Here is a 20,060-nt window from a genome sequence, read left to right as displayed (position 1 = left end):
TTAGTGTTGAATCCGCTTCTGTGACAGTATTAAACAAACAAAACGGTATATTTTCTCTAAAAAGCTGATGTTAAGAACAATGTGATTGCCGTACTTCCGAAAGGGTTTGGAAAAAATGTAATTTACAAACTCCCTCGCTCAGCGCTAGGTCACACGTGTCGTTGCTCTGATTGGTTGTAGGTCTATCCTATTGTTTCCAGAGACATTTTGGTCTGCGTGCCTTAAAAATTGAAAATGACCTGAGTGATTCCAGTCTAATACACATTTGCGAATTGGTCAGGCGATGCCATGCTAAGTAGCAGTAGTAAGTCACGAACACGGTTAAAGTCGCAAACATCTCGTGGCTCAACTTCCAGCCAAATCGCTCCACACACTGAGCAGAGATTCGGTAAAAAACAACAAAATCCGACCCAGCGTTTGAAAACCAATGGAACAGGATGAGATTCACGGTAAGACGCTTTATGACGTCATCAGATTATGTACTATAATGTGCACGTTATGGTTCAGAATGTCTAGTGTGCGGTGTAGACTACGACGCCCTGTAGTGGTTAGAGATTACACACTAGGCGTTTGTGTGTGTGTGTGTGTGTGTGTGTTTATGTGTTTATGTGCCTTACCTGGCAGATGTATTGGTGGATCTGTTCGTCGCCATTTCTTTGCTGGATTCATGAAAAAACATTAACCCACAGAAACTCGTCACCACGTCAAGCCAACTCGACTGTGCGAATGAGTGATACGTTCATGTACCAGGAATGCGTCGGAAAAAAAAATAGAACCCGTGAAATTGTAATCAGTCACAGAAATAGGCCAACGTTTTTTCGTATTTCATGGAAACGTAACCTATCGGAAATGTAACCCAAGGAGAGAAGTCACCACTAAAATTACGTAAATTAGATTACCTTCGTAAACCTCCGTGAATCGTACAGGGCGGGAGCGCCGGCGCTTCCTCCGCTTCTCTCCCCGGCCGTGGCAAGACCCGACTAAACCGGACCCCGTGTATTGCTGCTGCAGCTATATTTGTTATAATTATTGTTTTATTTAATATTCTACAGGATTTAAGAATATGGGAAATGCCAAAAAAAAGGCTAAATTCTCGGTCTAATGTTAAAAAATATATATATTGAATATGAAGAAAATAATTCAAAACGATTTATGACGACGCCCGGAGCGGTCAATGGAGGGCGCGCGAGCCAATCAGCGCGCTGATAACTCTGTGTGACGTTGGTCGCAGTGCGCAGCCGCAGCCAGGGAGGTAGGAGAAGATGGTGCTCATCAAGGAATAGTGAGTCCAAACTACTTCCCGTTCGGTGTTTTCGGGATTTATCTCGACGTATTCAGCCTTTCGGCGTGTTTGTGACCGACAGCTCGCCGCTGGCTCGGTGTGTTTTCCGTTTCGAGCCCCGCAAAGGGAGCCTGCGCGCGTCGGGGACACCGGTCTCCGTGGAGCTGATGTGAGCTACCGACCGTTAGCTGGTTAGTTGTACCAGGAGGAGGTTAGTCGCCGTTAAAATAGTCACATACTGCTGCAAAGTCGCCCTGACTCTGATGGGATGTCGTGCGGATGCCGGGAACCGGGGTTGCCGGCGGTTACCAGCCCACGATACTCTACGGGACCGTAAGCTTTTGGTCCCGTGAGTGACAGATTAAGGTTCCATCCCTGCTGGATTTACAGTCACCTAGCTAGCTAGCTAGCTCTGCTGCTAACCGACTAACCGGCTAGATGGCGGCTAGCGAGCAGACCGTTATCCGGGCGGTAGTGTTGGCTAAGCACCCAGCGAACCGCTACAATACACCGTAAACTCAACTCCCCCCTAATGTACCTTTTTTATCAACCCGATAAAGTTGTTAGAATAAGTTCTGAAATGATTTAACTGGGCAACTTGCAATTAGCACCCAACACGCCGTAATAACCGTTAACAAGTAAATAACGATTTAACTACGTATTGTGATTTGCTAATGATAACTTGCCAATGCAAATATACCGAGCTGTTGTTTTTAGTAGTAGACAGTGTTTTGTTGTTTCGTTTAAGACCGTATTACTACTACCACGACATGTCGCCGTTTTCTTGCTGGTAAGGTTCATTTTCCAGGCGTCTTTTCTGAATCGGCTTGGTTTTGTTTCTTTTAAAGACAGAGCGGTTTCGTGTACCGTACGTTTATTATCTAAGAATGACCTGCTCGTTAAGGCTGTTCTCTCGACACCTCATGAATGGGATTCAATTGTAATTTCCTATTTTTTAGTTTTAAATGATGTGGAATTAACCTTGGCTTTACCTGACCACTACCAAATCACCATTGCCCTCATACTGGACTAACTATAACATGTGATGATGACAACAAGCTTCAGACTATGATTGCTCAAACCAGTTTATTCCTATGCTCTGCCTGTTGAGCATAGCAAGAACAAGAACATTATGGTATCATTTAAGAGATATTTGGGGCTATTGGTGAAGGTGTGGAAGGATTATTTTTTTTCTTGCTGGCATGTGCTATAATATGAAACCAGGCCGAAACCATGGGTTCGTTGTTCTTTTCAGGACCAATACAGATTTGTAATAATCTAAATTACCAATAACTGATATTAATTTCTATTTACATGACAAATCAAGTCAAAATGTGCAGTAACAGAGAGCTTTCATTAAATTAACATAATTCTTGATTTGAAATGAATTTAGCCTGCATCAAAGCCTTTCTTCCTATTTTTTTTTATTGCATGTTCATTCATATTTGACCATATAAGTTTTTGTTTCTTTGAGATCATTTAAAGCAATATACCCAGCCGTGTGTTCAATTGTGTAAGTGAAGATGTTGTTTTAAAGTCTATCGTTCTAAAGGTAGCTGTCATGTTCTTGCCTGTCCTTTATCATGTGCCTTACTGAAGAATAAATACTTCTTGGGGCATTGGGTCACTTTTCCACATCCCTTACTTACTATAATGACAGAGATTTCCTCACTTCCATAGCTTTTCTTATTTTTAGCTTATGCACTCGTTTTTATTTGTTTGAGTTTAGTAAAACTGAAGGCTGTGTGTGATGGAGATACCTAAAATGTCTCCCTCTAGTCAAACTACCCTCTGCCAGTGACTCCCTTCAATATAAAACTTTCCAGTGCCATTCAGACACGCTTGTAATTGATCAGCCCTTCAAGTTTACAGGCATAGTAAAACCTCATTAATGTATTACCTACATGATACAGCATGCAACATGGTTATTCTAGTTTGCCTCTCGCATGCCCATAGTTCTATTTCTCCGCTGTTAGAAAGTAGACTGTATGTATTGTAAACACAAACTTTTCATTTTAAATTGGTTGTTGATAAAGTGCAAAGTGAGAAAAGATGGAGGGTTCAGTAGCCCTACTAGACTCCACAGCATATGTTTGCGCCTGTGATATCTTTGTCTCCTGAATGATTGATAATGTGGTCATAGTGTAATGTGTGTTTGTGAAGGATGCAAAGGGTTGCGAACACCACTCATTTCAACCTTTTTGGGCAAATATTCATTATGTAACACCCTATGGTTCAGTTTGAGGTAAAGGCAATGTTTTAGTACTTTTAATATTGTTTCTTCTTGTCATAGCCAACACTTACTTTTGTCTTGTATATCTGACATACTTACCTTTTTTAATTATTATCTCCTCTGCTTTCACATTTTTATCCAAACCACCATATGTGGGGAAAAAGACGCCGTCTGATTGGATCTTTCACTTTCTATGCTTTGCGTGGAAGGCACAGCTAGCGACAATATGATTATTGCTGATATCTCTGATAACGCAGCCTTTTTTTTGATGTGTATACTATATTGTGATGTCAGTTAAAAACCACACATTTTGCATCTTGTTTTCATATTTCACTGATGGCAGATTAGCGGGCGGAGTCTTGAAACTTTCAACTGCGTGGAATCCAGAGCAATCTTGAGGGGAAAATGAATAGTGAATTTCAATCATTACATGCTGTAGTCATTGTGTTGGGGTCTGCAGTGGTGTGGTGACACCAAAACACCAGTGTGTGACATTCGTGGCTTTCAGCTGCATCTTTCTGAGATGGATTTATTGTGATGGCTGGCCACCCACTAATGGATGTGGAACTGAAAAGCAGACACACACAAAACCCTCTTTGCTGGTCGCAATTCTTTTGCCAAATAATGTAATAAATGGAATAGCATATGGTCAAATTGTGGTAGAACTTGGTGCAGTAGATCAGAACAGTCTTGATTGTCATTAATTCCTTGGATTTCAAGGTCAACTTTGTATAGTATTACAAGTGTTCATACATTAAATACCAACTCTGCTTTCTAGATGGCACATTGTTCATGTTGCTTTTGTAATTGTGTAATTATATGAGGTGTGGTTTTCCTATATTATTTACCTTTTCTATAAACCGAGGCATTGGCGACAAAAAAGATACAGACAGATACATTTACATAACTGACATTATTAACTTGGTCAGCTAATTGCTGCAGCACTATAAAGACTATTTTAGACAGATGAGGCATATGTTATTGTAGGTGAAAAACATTTTCTTACCAACAATTGTGAAAAAAAATCTTAATTCATTCATTGAAATTATGCATATCATTTTAGTTTTCCTTAAAGTGACAGTATTTAAAGTGAGGGAATCTAGTGTTTGTTGACATTGATTGTGTTCTCACCCTCCAAAATATAATGATAGAAGGCAATTTGGACCCCTCCAGAAGTCCCTGTGGTTCAAAAGCTGCCGCGTTGATGTAACTTCTAGTTATTCACTTACTGTATCGGTGCTGTGTGGTCTTGTTCTGCCTGTATGGAAACCTAACTTTATCACTGCCCTTGTAATTTCTAGTCTCCCTGGCCTGGATTGCTGCTGGCATAAATGGGATTGTCCAGCTTTTGATAACTAAGAAGGGGGGGTTTCTGGCCAGTCCACAGGTGGAGTGAAGCCGTGAAGAAGGTGCAGCATGAAGCACTCACACAGGGTTGAGTGTCTGCTACTGACAAAGAGAGCACTCACACAGGGTTAAACAGACCGTCTCTGCTACTGACAAAGAGAGCACTCACACAGGGTTAAACAGACCGTCTCTGCTACTGACAAAGAGAGCACTCACACAGGGTTAAACAGAGCGTCTCTGCTTCTGACAAAGAGGCTTGTGTGTGGAGTCCTGGTTAATACTCAAATTAAACTTTTAAGTTCTGTTAATTTGTTTCTCATTATGTAGATCTTTTTGTGTTTGTGTGTGTGCATATTTGTGTGTACATATGCAGTGCCCTTGAAAGCTGTCAGGCCCTTTCACCGTTTTGACATTATATTACAGCTCTTATTTAAATAGATCATGTATTGTTTTTCATTAATCTACTTTCCATGTAATGTGTTGTTGTTTTTTATTTTACATGCAAAATGCATAATGCACGTGTTGCAATAGGCTGTGATGTCAACAAAAATGAAATAAAAACTCGCTGTGCCTTCAACACTATGGATACAAACCAAATTATCCAATGAGATGGTGCTGTTTAAACATATGCAAAAAAACAGAACCGAGATCCACCAAAGCCATGTGGAAAGAGTTTGAATAAAAATCAAGAGGAAATGATTCACTCCAAATTGAACCAGAGGAGTTCATCATGCAAGGGTTAACTTGCATGATGAACAAATATTTTAAAAACAGCGACCCTTCCGAATGTCAATGCATTAACATATATTGTGTTGTTATAGAGTTTTGCCAGCAGTATGCCTTATTCAAGATTCAAGAGGTTTATTCGTCACATACGTATACATACTTTCATACATCAATGCAGTGAAATGTTAATGCAACGATCATCCAGATATCCAGATATCATCATCCACATTAATCATATGCTGTTGAGTTGCAGGTTATTCTTTTGTTTTTTCGTTTCTTGAAGAGCAACAGAATCCTTTATTTATCATTTTATCATAACAACTTTTAAATCAAAAGACTGTGTTTCCAGATGGGCTGCTTTGCCAATGAACAGCGATGGAAAAAGCCTTGGACAGTGAGAGGCAAACTGTACTAACACTTAACAGAGCATTTGGTATTTCAACATTATTCAAACAAATCCAAACCTTGGCCGTCAGCGCCCACGGTTTAAGTATATGTGGTTGAATAATGCGTCAATTAAGATTAGCTTAAAATGAGTCAGCTGGAATCCTAATTGCAAACTGGTCAATTAGTATTGCAAATAAAATAATATGAAATAGAATACAGGTACTCCTTATTTAACGATCTCCCTGTCTAATGACCGTTCGGGCTTATGACCAGCTCTCTGACCAATCTGTATTGTGCGCTGCCTACAATACCGCGGCGTCTCAGCATCAAGCATCTCAGCTTGCTTCACTGTTCTCAGTCTCGTTCCTGCAGTCTGTCAGTATTCACTACACTAGCGTTCGCAATCGCCACACCCCCTTACCATGAAATAACACGGGTCCTCGCTTAACGACCAATTCACTTAATGACCTGCTCCTAGGAACGGAACTCAGTTGTTAAATGAGGAGAACCTGTGTCTTATTTTTAGACTCTTGCTTACCTGGAGGTTTAATGGTGATTTACATGGTTCCAACAGGCATGTGTTATATGTTTGTTTATTTACTTGTTTGTTTTTTCCCTTGTAAATCTGCAATGTCAAGTTATTACAAATCAGATCAGAAGTTCTCGAGCTGATTTGGCAATTTGTCAACCTAGATTTGGCAATCTAGTTTGATTGTGCCGCAAAGTGTTTAAATGTTTGGCACAATTGGGCGGCAGTAGCTCCGGAGGGAGAGAGGGAGTCTGGAAACTTGCAAACCATTTGCCATTATATTGGTTATCATTGCAGAGTTGGACTTGTCATCTTGTCACTTTTTATTTGTTATTTTTTCTCAAAGAAGTTTTGTTTGGTTCTTTACATGATGGCTATATAAATGCGATCATTTCAGAGGACAGCTTAATTTGTGCTCAAGGAGTAGATACAGCCTGGGGGAAATGCATGTGGGACAGAACATAACCGCCTGGGTGTTGTCAATGTGCCAGGTTAGTTGTTCTGGTCTTTGATATTCTGTGTGTCGCTGATTTATGAGAAAGTCCTGACGACCAGGAACATGTTCTGTGCTACAAACATGGATGATATCGTATTTACTGAAATTGGATATTAAAACTTTTTTTTCTCTGATTTCCGCCCATCCCCCTATCTTTCCCTTGCTGCGTCTTCTTCTTCCAGCCGCGTGGTTTTACCCGTCTCTGTGGAAGAGGTGAGTCCTTGTATCTGTATCTGAAACCCTTGAAGAGCAAAATATTTTTTATGAATATTTTTAGGAAACCTGTTGTGCCAGATCCGCCTGCCACACACCACCCAAGGGCCATTTTCAGGGCCCTCCGACACGGAGGCACAGACGATGGAGTAGAAGAATACCAGTTTATTGTAGCAAGTGAGCTAAGTGGAACAACCCTGGAGCAAATGTACAACATATCATGACAAGGGCTCTGTCTCTGTCTGTGTCTGTGTCTCTGTGTGTGTGTGTGTGTGTGTGTGTGTGTGTGTGTGTGTGTGTGTGTGTGTGTGTGTGCGTGCGTGCGTGCGTGCGTGCGTGCGTGCGTGCGTGCGTGCGTGCGTGCGTGCGTGCGTGCGTGCGTGCGTGCGTGCGTGCGTGCGTGCGTGCGTGCGTGCGTGCGTGCGTGCGTGCGTGCGTGCGTGCGTGCGTGCGTGCGTGCGTGCGTGCGTGCGTGCGTGCGTGCGTGCGTGCGTGCGTGCGTGCGTGCGTGCGTGCGTGCGTGCGTGCGTGCGTGCGTGCGTGCGTGCGCGCGCGCCCTGTTGCTCGATGATTAGTCTTAACAAGCATACAGCTACCCTGGTCCTGGGCTCAATTACCTACAGTAGACCTAAGACATGTGTGGCTGCTCAAAACCACATCACACCCATATACGATACACTGATAAGCCACAACATTAAATCCACCACTAATATTGTGTAACCCCCCCCCCCCCCCGTGTCACCAAAACAGCTCTGACCCGTTGAGGCATGGCATCCACAAGACCTCTGAAGGTGTCCTGTAGTATCTGGCACCAAGACGTTAGCAGCAGATCTTTCAAGTCCTGTAAGTTGTGAGGTGGGGCCCCCATGGATCAGGCTTGTTGTTCCAGCACATCCCACAGATGCTCGATCGGATCAGACCCTAAACCCGGTCATCCACATGATGTAGAAGAAAACATGATTCTTCTTCCATTGCTCCATGTTCCAGTTCTGACGCTCATGTGCCCATTGTAGGCACTTTTGGCGGTGGACAGGGGTCAGCATGGGCACTCTGACCGGTCTGCGGTTACATGGCAAGCTGCAATGCTCTGTGTATTCTGACACCTTTCTATCATAGCAGCAGGTTTTTCAGAAACTTGTGCTACAGTAGCTCTTCTGTGGGATTGGATCAGACGGGCTAGACCTCGCTCCCCATGCTCATCAATGAGCTCATGGGCGCCTATGATGCTGTCGCTGGTTCACCAGTTTGTCCTTCCTTTGACCACTTTTGGTAGGTACTAACCACTGCATACCGGGAAGACCCCAAAAGACCTGCCGTTTTGGAGATGCTCTGATCCAGTCGTCTAGCCATCACAATTTGGTCCTTGTCAAAGTCGCTCAGATCCTTACGCTTGTCCTTTTTTCCTGCTTCCAACACATCAACTTGAAAACTAGCTGTTCACAGACAAGCAATTCACTTCACCGGTCAGTGGTTTTAATGTTGTGGCTGATCGTGTATATGAATTATACTAAAATTAACCAGTTGGGAAATTTCCTTTGGTGAACTGTGGATTTTAACGAGCCATATAGCAGGGCAAACATCAACGGGTGGTAGAATCAATATCGCCTTTGACAATCGACAATCACTAAAATTAGATGTATTAATTTTCATTAACACTCTGCAAATGTGTTGTGCAGAGGATGACATGATTTAACGTTGACTATTAACTAGTAATGCATTAACATTTTCTTGGCCAGAAACCATTATCCAATTTTATACTCTTAAGAAAACGTAAAACATTTGCAAAGACAGATGATCGGGAATACCATCTTGTATTATGCATTTTGTATTGCACATTTTGGTATATGTGTATGTAGAAATAAATATGCCAACAAGCGTTTTATTAAATATAGGTATTATTTTTATGGAATGCTTTGTCCATATTAAATAAATAAATAAATAAAACATAAATAAATATGCCTATGAAATAAATAAATGTCCATGAAATAAATTCTGAAATACATGAATGTAAATATAAATGAGTAAATAAAGTTTGTTTAGGTTTGGAAATTTATACTATACTTATATTAATACTATTTTTGTTCATTTCAGTGTATTTTTATTTCTTAGTTCCATATTTATTTATTTCATTATTTCATAATGACACATTTCCATCTGTTTTATGCAAATGAATGCGGTGTGGTTATCGCAACAATTCCCAGCCGGCAGAGAGAGAGGAACACCAGCGCTTTGGGTGTGAGATGCTCTTTGAGACTGTATTGTGAGTGTGTATTGTGGGCTGTATAAATAAACTCGACTTGACTGATGGGAAAAAAACAGCCGAAATAAACAAAAAACGTCCGGTTGGTTGCCGCTCGGGTTTTAGAAGCAAAAACTCGCCAGTTCTGATTGATGGTCGATCGACTGGTGCACCTCTAGGGGGGGGGGGGAATTAAATATCAATGATGAATATCAATATTGTCCAATTAACTAACTACTAAATTGTAAAATATTAAAGTATTTATCTTGGACAGGAATCATCTGATTGATTGGCCACCTATGATTATTGGCCATTGTAATATTTGATGATTAGTTTGTGCTATTAGGCCTGCTTATTTCTATTATATGTTATATGCTTTTTGGCAGAAGCCTTCAATTGAAGCACATTTTATGTTATTATTCACAACAGTACTATCCTCATAGTTTTTAATGGGATGGTTGTATAAGTGCCATTTTATATTATTGTATTGTATTATAGTGGGTTTTTTTTATTAAGTACTTAATTTGTTAAGTTACGTGCAATTTTTCACTTATACATAGGATTGGAATGGTCTGTAAAGACATGCTTTTATAAATTATTTATGAGGTAAAGCATATTTGGGCACTCATGGAGAGAAGATTCATTGTCAACATTTATCTTGAGCCTCAATATAGTAAGAGCAGGCAGCGCTAGGCTGTTGAGTTGGAGCAATAACTTTTTGACCACACCTGCCAATGTTTCAAAGGCAATACATACATAAAGGAACATGTTTGAAGACTTGGAAGAAATAACTGCACAGTAGTAGAACGATCATTCATAGCGGGTAAATACCCAGTAATCTCTCTGTTCTATCTACATAGTATATATTTCAATAAGTTAACAACTTTTTGCACGTTTCAGTGGTATTTAAGACTGGATTTGTTCGAGGATCTGATCGGATTCTTCATTTTGATATTTCTTCCCTCCGATATCAGATCTGTGTTTTTTGCTGATTAATCTGTTACAGGTTCTGGGCATATGGGTTCTATAAATCAGTCCATGGGGTTGATTGAAACAGCCTTGGAGTTTGAAATGCTGTTGGTATATGTATCATTTCTGTTAAAGTTTGTGGTTGTTTACAAGTTCATCTTTTTACACGTGTATAACTACTGCATATACAGTGTACATGCTGCTTTAATCCCGTCTCGATCATGTGTTCTCTACAAACAGTACCAAGTAGGGCAGCTGTACTCCGTGGCTGAGGCCAGCAAGAATGAGACGGGGGGAGGAGAAGGCATCGAGGTACTACAAAATGAGCCTTACGAGAAAGAGGGGGAGAAGGGACAGTACACACACAAAATCTACCATCTTAAGAGGTATGTCTACAATGGTAGCACACCAGTGGTGTGCTGAGGACTCTGGTGTGTGATATATTTTCTATAAAATTTATAGAACTGTTATTTTTACATGTTATTTTAATATACTGTATATGAACGGTCTCTCTCCTTAGTAAAGTCCCAGCGTTTGTGAAAATGATCGCACCCGAGGGAGCGCTGGTTTTTCACGAACGAGCTTGGAACGCTTACCCGTACTGTCGCACCAGTAAGTTTAAGAACACTGTGGATCACTTGAAACTCAACTCATCCTTAGGACATTGTACTTGTAGCAGTCGCTTATCTGAGAACCTTTGAATGATTTTATAATACTGATCTTTTTTTTTTTTTTTCTTTATCACTCTCTCCTTTTGTTCTCTTTCCTATTTTCCTGCAGTTGTGACGGTAAGGTGTGTGTGTGTGTGTGTGTGTGTGTGTGTGTGTGTGTGTGTGTGTGTGTGTGTGTGTGTGTGTGTGTGTGTGTGTGTGTGTGTGTGTGTGTGTGTGTGTGTGTGTGTGTGTGTGATGTTAGTTTTGTTCTAAAACCAAAAAAAAGATATAGAGGTCAGATTCGAGCCTTTCTGTTTGTTGATTGATGTCAAACCTATTATTTGAAGGCCACATATCCAGAAAAACAACCCTGTTTTGGGATTAATCAGCTTTGTAATGTGTCTCGTCAAAAATCTCATACCCTTGTTGCTTTTATTTGCAGTTTAACACTCTTATCTCGGACAAGCTATAGGAATCTAGCCACTTCATAATACGTTACAAGATCCCGGATGTGGGAAGGTCTGTCCAGCCTTTAATCCAGATGTGAACCATAGAACCATTGTGTAGAGAAATTAGTGTCTTTCTTTTTAGACCTTGTTCACGTGTTGGGTGCAGTAAACACAACCCATTAAGAACCGACTGTATTGTCCGTCTGGTGTTCACCCCACCCGGAATCAAATCTAACTAAATGTGTCCCTATCTCATTAGTACAATAAAAAAATGCAGTTCTCCTTTGTCAGTTCCCCAGTGAGGGAGGGATGGCCAAACTATAAAATATAGTTATGAATATGTAAGATAACTACCAGCTGAATGTCAATATATATCAGAACCGAAAACTAACCTCCACCTCAGTCATATCCTATTTTTTTTATTTTTACTATTTGGGAAAGCTGCTTTCTACCTCTTCAGTGGCCCAAAGAAATCAAATGTAAACAACCAGATATAGGATATGTGACCTTTGAAATAATCTCTCTACCTGTTGGAGTGGGCTTAAGATAGAGGAAACCAAATGGGCGCACCACGGACAGCGATGTTTCAGTCTAAACGTCTAACCGGTTAATTGGATTATGTGTGGGGTTAAGTACACCTCTCAGAAGGCTCCATTCATGGGATTCTGTGTGTTGAGGTGTCATTGGCTATTTATATCTGGCATGTGCGGTTCTGATGAATGACTTTGAAAGGGGGATGAGACCTTTTTTCCCCTCAAGCGTCAATTTGTAATTCCACTGACTGCGGATCCAAAGAACTGTAATTTTCCTGTAAAGAAATTGTGTTTTCTCTGCTGACTTTCAGAACGAGTACATGAAGGACGACTTCATGATAAAAATCGAGACGTGGCATAAGCCTGACATGGGGACACTAGAAAATGTAAGTGGGTGTGTGTGTGTGTGTGGGTGTGGGTGTGTGTTCTGGGCCAGGGAAAGAGAAGGAAGGCAGGCGGAGGCAAAACAGCGCCGGTTGGCCTGTATTTATTCAATGTTCAAACAAAAGGTTGCTCTTGGGCCAAAGGGAAAAATCAAAGGCTCGATGGCAAACAGGGAAAGAGTCCAGAAGGTCTGCGCTTAGGCGTGCTGCCGCCATGATGTGTCTGGTTCACTACGCTTAGCGTTCATCTTGCCAAGTCTGAATGTGTGTCCCGCAAACATGCACTCTCCTCACTGTGGGGAAAAAACAAACCCTAAATTACTTCCTTCCTCCAGACGAATCAGCGGAGCCCCTCCCTTGTCTGCAGTGGTGGCCTGTGTGTGTGTGTGTGTGTGTGTGTGTGTGTGTGTGTGTGTGTGTGTGTGTGTGTGTGTGTGTGTGTGTGTGTGTGTGTGTGTGTGTGTGTGTGTGTGTGTGTGTGTGTGTGTGTGTGTGTGTGTGTGTGTGTGTGTGTGTGTGGGCGGGCTCTCGCCTCTGCGTGACGGTGATTCTGTCAACTCTTCCATTTTTGTGCCAGGTGCATGATTTGGATGGACCTACATGGAGCGCTGTGGAGGTCGTTCCTATAGATATTACAAGTAAAGAGGAAGTGGCCTCTGGGGTGAGTTTTGATTGGCAAATGTTTACTCTGGAGACATTTCTGACCCGATCCATACAGGTGATTGCTAAACTGCTAAAAATACATAATCTATTTTACCTTGAAGGGTGTAATAATAATAGTAATAATAAAAAAAATGTTATAGTGGCTGAATTTGAGCAATTCCGTCAAGTGTCTATTCTTGGCCTGCACCATGTGTTTGTGTTTGTAACAGGACAAATGAATAGTAGGATGTCTCCACCCACAGGAGGAGAACAGCTCCTACATGTCCGTTGATGCTCTTTATTAATTCATCAACAGTGATTTTTCACATGCTTTATGACTAGCAAAGATTTGTACCACTTAAATTAATTTAAACTTTTGATTTTTCTGAAATTATCTCTTTTGGAATCATTTTGCTAAAACTGGTGGGGAAATGTATAGCTTTTAGCTGGTTGGCGTTATAGTGTAATATTAGAAAATTGTCTGTAAAAATTTTTTGGGAAAAAATAATAATTTGGACTTGGTTAAGGATCATAAACTATGGATCTATATTGGAGTAAGAGACGGTTCTATAATGAATCATAACTTTTAATGGCAAGAATTTAATGCAACTATTGATTATTTTTTCCAGCCTTTTAAGCAACTCAAATCCACTTTTAATCCAACAAGGTATACAAAAAACATCTATAACTCATGGTACTCATGTAACGGTCTGCTTTATTACAAAGCATGTATATATGAATTTATAAACATAGTGCCACTTTGCAAGCTCAAATTTATTTAATTATGTAATTATTTATTTATGTATTTATCGATTTATCTATCTATCTATCTATCTATCTAATTAATTGTTTATTTATTTATTTATTTATTTTTTATTTATTTTTGCTGCGAGTGTGGAACATTTGGTTAAAAAGCCATTCCTTGTAGACCAACTTTTTAACCTTAATCAGTGAATAGATCTTACAACGGCTTCCTAGTCCAGGCCCAGGACCAACCACTAACGTGTCTCTCTGAAAATGCTCGTATATGTCGGTGAAAGTCCATCTCAGTGCATAATACAACGATAACCAGGTTTCCCTGGGTTTACGCTCTAAAAAGAGGCTTTGAGCCATTCCCATCCACGTGGGGAGGTGCTTCTTCCACAAAGCTTTGTCTGATAACGACTTAAGTGGATCAGTCCTGATGCCAAGCCTAATCCGAAGGTCCATCTGCTCGAGACGGTCAGCACTCGTACCCAGCAGATCCGCTGGATTAAAACAGCATAGTCCGGCTGTGTGTCTCGGAGAGTGTGCGCTTTCGACGTTATGAAAAAGAAGTTCATTAAAACTTTGCGCAGCTCACGGAGGGAGTTGAGTACACCAGTAGAAGGCTGACGGAGGGCTGACGGGGGACTAAACTGGGCTGTACAACCTTAAATGCCATCAGGCAAGTGCTGGTCCTTCTTTGGCAGAACGAAGAAATAGCTAAAAAGTTCAAGTTGACAGTTGGACATTTATTTATGCTAAAGCTACACGCAAGACCTTTTTTGCATTAAAATTCCAATGCAAAACGCATAATGAAGCTATTCATATTACACAGTGAGACCCATGAAGTTTGCCACTTCTGTGGACTAAACGGTGCCGAGGCAGGAAACGATACTGCCGCACAGGAAATGATGCAGTAAACTTGTTACATCTGATAGGAGCGATGTGGTCCAGTATAATACAGTTCAGAGCGCCGTCCGGGGCTTTGGGCCGCTATTACAGTGCTCTGTTCTTTATTTAGGACTATAAACCAGAAGAAGATCCGTCTCTCTTTCATTCAGTCAAGACCGGCAGAGGACCTCTAGGCCCCGAATGGAAGGTACTAGAATGCCTTTTCGAAGCATTTTGCATTGGACCTGTGTATGAAATGTACTCTACGTATAAACTTACTCAAATAAAAACAAGCCAAACTCATTATTATGAAGTAGTTTTGGAACTTGCTTTCAGCTTTGACTCACTTTTTCTTTTTCTTTTATCTCTCGCAGAATGAAATGAAGGCGGATTGCCCCTATATGTGTGCATACAAATTGGTCACTGTCAAGTTCAAGTGGTGGGGTCTGGCGGGCAAAGTGGAAAATTTCATTCACAGGGTAAATATAATGACGATCAATGAGTTATTTATTTATTTATTTGTCTATGTATGTATCTATTTATTTATTTATTTATCTGTTTATTTATCGATTTATTTATTTATATTCAAAAAATGTACTAATTGCACACATTTTCATGTTTCATGTTTTATTTCCCTGGTTTGTTTGTTAGTAATTGGCAGTAATTGGTCCCATCTGTCTTCTTCAAGTAAATAAATTTCATCATGAAATTAAAAGTTTCGTCATATGTCTTTCTAGATTAGTTAGTATCTGGGGTATGATTATTACTATATGACTTATAGTATTTATAAATAATGATCAGAATTATTTTGCTATACAGTGCGACATAAAGTATAGGTAAAACTGTAAAAGTAATTACTCTTAAGGAGTTGATATTGGACTCCTTCAAAATCCTTTCGGTTGTCTGAATACGAAAAAATTATTGCCAGGCATTGATGTCAGAAGTTCCGCTTCCGCCTCGGAGGAGCGATTGGGAACACGATGAGCTCTTTATTTATTTTATTTTATTTGATCATTGTTCCTCTCCTTCCCTCACAGCAAGAGAGGCGCATCTTCACCAACTTCCACCGTCAGCTTTTCTGCTGGATTGACAACTGGGTGGGTCTGACCATGGAGGACATCAGGCGGATGGAGGAGGAGACTCAGAGAGAGCTGGAGGAGGTAATGACATCCCGCCTGCATACACACACACACACACACACACACACTCCGCTTTCCTCCCCTAGGGTTTCAAAGTAAGGAAGATTGTGCATGGAATGGGATGAATCAAACCAAAGTTATATCTTTTTTTTTTTTTTTTTCTTTTTTTTTTTCTGCTGGAGAGGAGGCGAGACATTTCCCTTAACTTTTTTTACTCCTGAATTCACACCAGATGCGTCCAAAGGGAAACGTGCGGGGCACGACGGCAAAGGAAGAGTAGCCCCCTCCGTAGGTCAGACGATAGAGGCAGGCTGAGTAAGTCTAAACAAAAACAACAACAAAAAACGTGAGAGGTGGTGGCATCATGTGGATCCATTTTCTACTTTTCTTCTTCATTCGCCATTTTGTCTGACCGCTGCTCGACTAACCACTCTGTTGTTGTTTGTTTTTTTGCTTTTATTGGCTATGACTCGATGATTTCTTTGAGTCGAGCCGTCGTCTTTGCCGCTTGTCTTCTTATGAATGTCTTTCCTTTACTGTTCTGTTCAAACCTTTCATCACCTCCACCCTGAATGACTGCATGTTTACAACCAGCCAGCTCACACTTTTTGCATTTTTCTTTCTCTTGCATGACTTCTTCATTTAAACCTGTTTGCTCGTGGCATGAGCGCTTGGCATTTGTTTTTTCCCGTTGGTAACTTCCACCTCTTCATCCCTTTTATTTTGTTTACTTTTTCCTGTTTGCCGTCCTGATCACCTTTGACTTTAGGAGTTGATTGCACGTTTGTATCATCTTAGAAATTAGGTTGACATGTCTACATAGATGTTATTCTGTTTTCTGTTATATTTGCCTCAGCATTGAAGCTAACATTTCTAACAGCACCGTTTTAGCTCCCCTCTTGACTCGTCAATCTGTTGAGTTTCGTGAACTTTTAGGAAATGCACAACGGTGTTACAGAGTGATGAAAGTGCATATTTTCATTTTTTTTTAAGTCCTTGCTATAGCATTAGCATAGGATAGTAATCTTTGTCGTTTGGCATTTGAACAAGCAACCGATTCTTTGAGAATCGTACTATTTCTATATCACCTCGGTTGTTGTTGTTGACGTTCATCTTTCCTCAATAGATTCTAAATAATTGTGTCATTTCCTTCCCCCATCTGATCCCTTCAGCTGCGTAAAACGGGTCCGATTCGAGGCACCAGTGCTGCTCACGAGCAATGAGGCAAAGCAACCCAACCCTGTCGCAATGATGCCAACGAAGACGCATCCGCCGCGACAAGGACGTCCGCTGCTCTCTTCTCGTCTTACGTGATACATTTGGGGGGTCGACGAGACCGTTCAACAGTACTGCGCAGATCTTACCCAATCAGACAAAAAAATAAATAAATACAGTTTTGCATACATATACTGTAAAATAAACAAAAGAAAACAACTTTGCACAGAATGCAAATTGCCTGAAATGTTACTGTCAGCGGATTATCAAAATGGGCTGTTTTTACCTGGATGTATAAATCATGAAACTAAAGCCTTTGGAATTGATTTGAAAGTTTTAGTTTTTGATAAAGGTTAATCAAAAAATGGCACAACATCAGGCAAATACGTTTTTTTTTTCCATGACATTTTCCCCCTTTTAATATAACAATCTCTTTCAACTAATCCTCGTAGCTCTCTTCAAGTGTGTCCATATTACTGTCTTGCCCTCCAACAGACGGTTAGTTTGAGTGATCAACTAAGGTGTAATAAAAAATAAAATAACCTTCACATGATCATTGAAGGGGAAAAAAAACAAAAAAAAAAACTTTACAAGAAGTATGAGAGAAAGGCCATTGCTGTTGTTTTTGGACACATTGCCCGCAGTCTTTCCATAGCAAGTGCATGTGGATAACTGGATGTGGTTTCCTGTATTCCTGCCCGAGAGGGTGGGTGTCCTCCGTCAGCCTCCCAATACAACTGCAGTGCATCTGCCCGATACCTTGGGACCCGTGCGCTTGCATGTGTCGCCACCGACCTTTTAAGTATCCACTTGGTGGCGTGGGATTGATGACATTCAGATGGCTGTTTTTAAAGTGGTTTTTGGCGCGCGCGCACACACACACGCACACACACACACACACACACACACACACACACACACACACACACACACACACACACACACACACACACACACACAACTGTGCTTTTTGCCACATCATTACCAACCTGTTGAACTTGCTTCACGTTTTTGCTGCTGCTGCCCGGCCCATCACACGCATTGGTCCGGGCTTTGACCGCCAGATTCACCAGCCCCTGAACCCCCCGCAAAAGAAAAAAAAAAAAAAATCCAGTGTTGAGGACAAGTCTGTGCATGCGTGAAGTGAGGTCGTTTTATTTGTTTGTTTGTTTTCTTCCTTAATACGGCCTTTCTGTCGCCATCTCAAAACGACTGAGCAAGGGTTCCAAGCGGATCCACATACAGAGGTCCATACAGATTGATAAGTATTACGGCTATTTAGTTTCTATCGGGTTTGATTTGGATCTGGTTGAATCGTTTTTAAGCGTTTGCCCTCCGCGACTAGTTGGGAGAGCCCTTGACAATTTGTATTTGACCCGAGTTTAAAGATCCCCTGACAATGTTTGGGTTGGTTAAAAACTAAGAAATTAATATAAGGGGTATGTTTAAACTGCTGCGCTCTTGCTTTTCAGCTGCCTGGGGTTGGGGTTATTGTTTCAATGACTTCAGGCTGTAACCGCTTATAGGAATAAGAGCGTAACTATGTCTTTATCAGGGGCCGAGCATTGAAGGCGCATAGGCCCCCTATTGTTTTTATGATTTTTCTCATTCATCAGGATTATTGTTATAAGGGTTGTTATTTGTATTGGGGGAGCGGGGCACCGCATTGTGTTTACTAGTTTGCATAAATATTTCCACCGTGGGAGGACAGAGCAGCCCCTAGATCCGGTTTTCAACAGAAAATGGGCAAAACATGGACATGACGGTCTGAGATGTCTCCTTCATGGTTTTTGGGGGCAAGCATGTCAATCTGTTTACCTTCACCATCAAGTCACATCCTCGGCCATATTTTTGCCCCTATTTTATACCCTCAGTTAAGGGTTTAAAATAGTCAAATCTGTAGTTTCTGCCAAGCTGATGCGTCTACTGGCATGTTGGATTTTCTCTGTTATATCTGATGGGGGGAAAAAAACACCATTTCTTACATATTAAATTTGATCCGCTGAAAAATTTGGCTATGATGTTGTCATAAGTCTAATAGTACTCCAAACCGATTGCCATGGGGCTTATTGGAATGCCTTGGCCAAAGACACTCAAACAGGAAGTTGGGTGTAATTTGTTCACACTTCATCCTAATGTTAACACGCATTTTTCAAGAGATCCTATAAGAACTTTTTGCATTGCATGCCGATGGAATCTTTGTAGAGAATTATTATTTTTTAATTAAGATGTTATAATATTACAATTCCCAGTAGGGGAATTGCCAGTTACTGATCAATCTGCAGCACAGGACGCAAATCTGTGCTTGGCCCCTGAACGGCTCCTTGCGGCTTAACGTTCAGTCTGAATTTAATGTTCTGGGTGCACTGTAGTGATTATTATTATTTTTTTTTTAAAGGATTATTTTTATGTTTTATATCTGTTTTTGGTGTACGTTAGTATCGAATCGGTGATTTCAAGAATTGATTTTCCTCTTTCGACATGTACGACAGCCAGTGTCCCCAAAATTCAGTTGTTCATAATCTCTGTTAAGTTATTTTGTTTTATTTTTCCGATTTTTTTTCCAACAGACTTAAAGCGACGAGCATCACTGTAAATTACAATAGGTTAATTGTACTTAGATAAATTATAAAAGATGTAAAATTATATTCACGGATAAAAGGTCTTCTGCATTGAACTGGTAACTTTAATTTATTGCATTAAAGGTTATTTAGCCGCTCTGTAGCTTGCTGTGCTGTTAGACGAGCAGTGTGAGGTGGCGCATGCACGTTTTTGTTTTCCCATGCCACGGTTTCAACTTTACCTCATCCATCCTTTTTACGAATGTACAGGTCTATTTAGGAGATGCATGTGTCAAACTATTCAGGAAGCTTTGGAACTGCTCGAGCATCGTGTCTGCCTGTATGAGCATGACGGTGCCCATGACACACGCTCTGGATTCAAATACAAATCAAAAGGAGGCTTCAGGTGGTGATGGGGACATAGTGCGT

The 20,060-nt window shown here is 40.8% G+C and overlaps 1 protein-coding gene across 1 annotated transcript; it reads left to right on the top strand.

Annotated features, from left to right (window-relative positions):
* Positions 1-1,237: 1,237 nt before the first annotated feature.
* Positions 1,238-17,445, top strand: pitpnb (phosphatidylinositol transfer protein, beta). Its single transcript, XM_080017829.1, has 11 exons — positions 1,238-1,282; positions 7,183-7,213; positions 10,662-10,807; positions 10,942-11,050; positions 12,368-12,442; positions 13,017-13,100; positions 14,847-14,924; positions 15,091-15,195; positions 15,754-15,876; positions 16,088-16,170; positions 17,028-17,445. Exons 1-10 carry the CDS (start codon positions 1,263-1,265, stop codon positions 16,133-16,135), a joined length of 819 nt encoding a protein of 272 aa, XP_079873955.1. The 5' UTR covers positions 1,238-1,262; the 3' UTR covers positions 16,136-16,170; positions 17,028-17,445.
* The last annotated feature ends 2,615 nt before the right edge of the window (positions 17,446-20,060 follow it).

The sequence above is a fragment of the Zeus faber genome (genome assembly GCF_960531495.2).
Source record: "Zeus faber genome assembly, chromosome: 17".
Taxonomy (NCBI): domain Eukaryota; kingdom Metazoa; phylum Chordata; class Actinopteri; order Zeiformes; family Zeidae; genus Zeus; species Zeus faber.
Note: the sequence above shows the minus strand (reverse complement) of the source record. Positions and strands in the feature narration are given on the sequence as shown.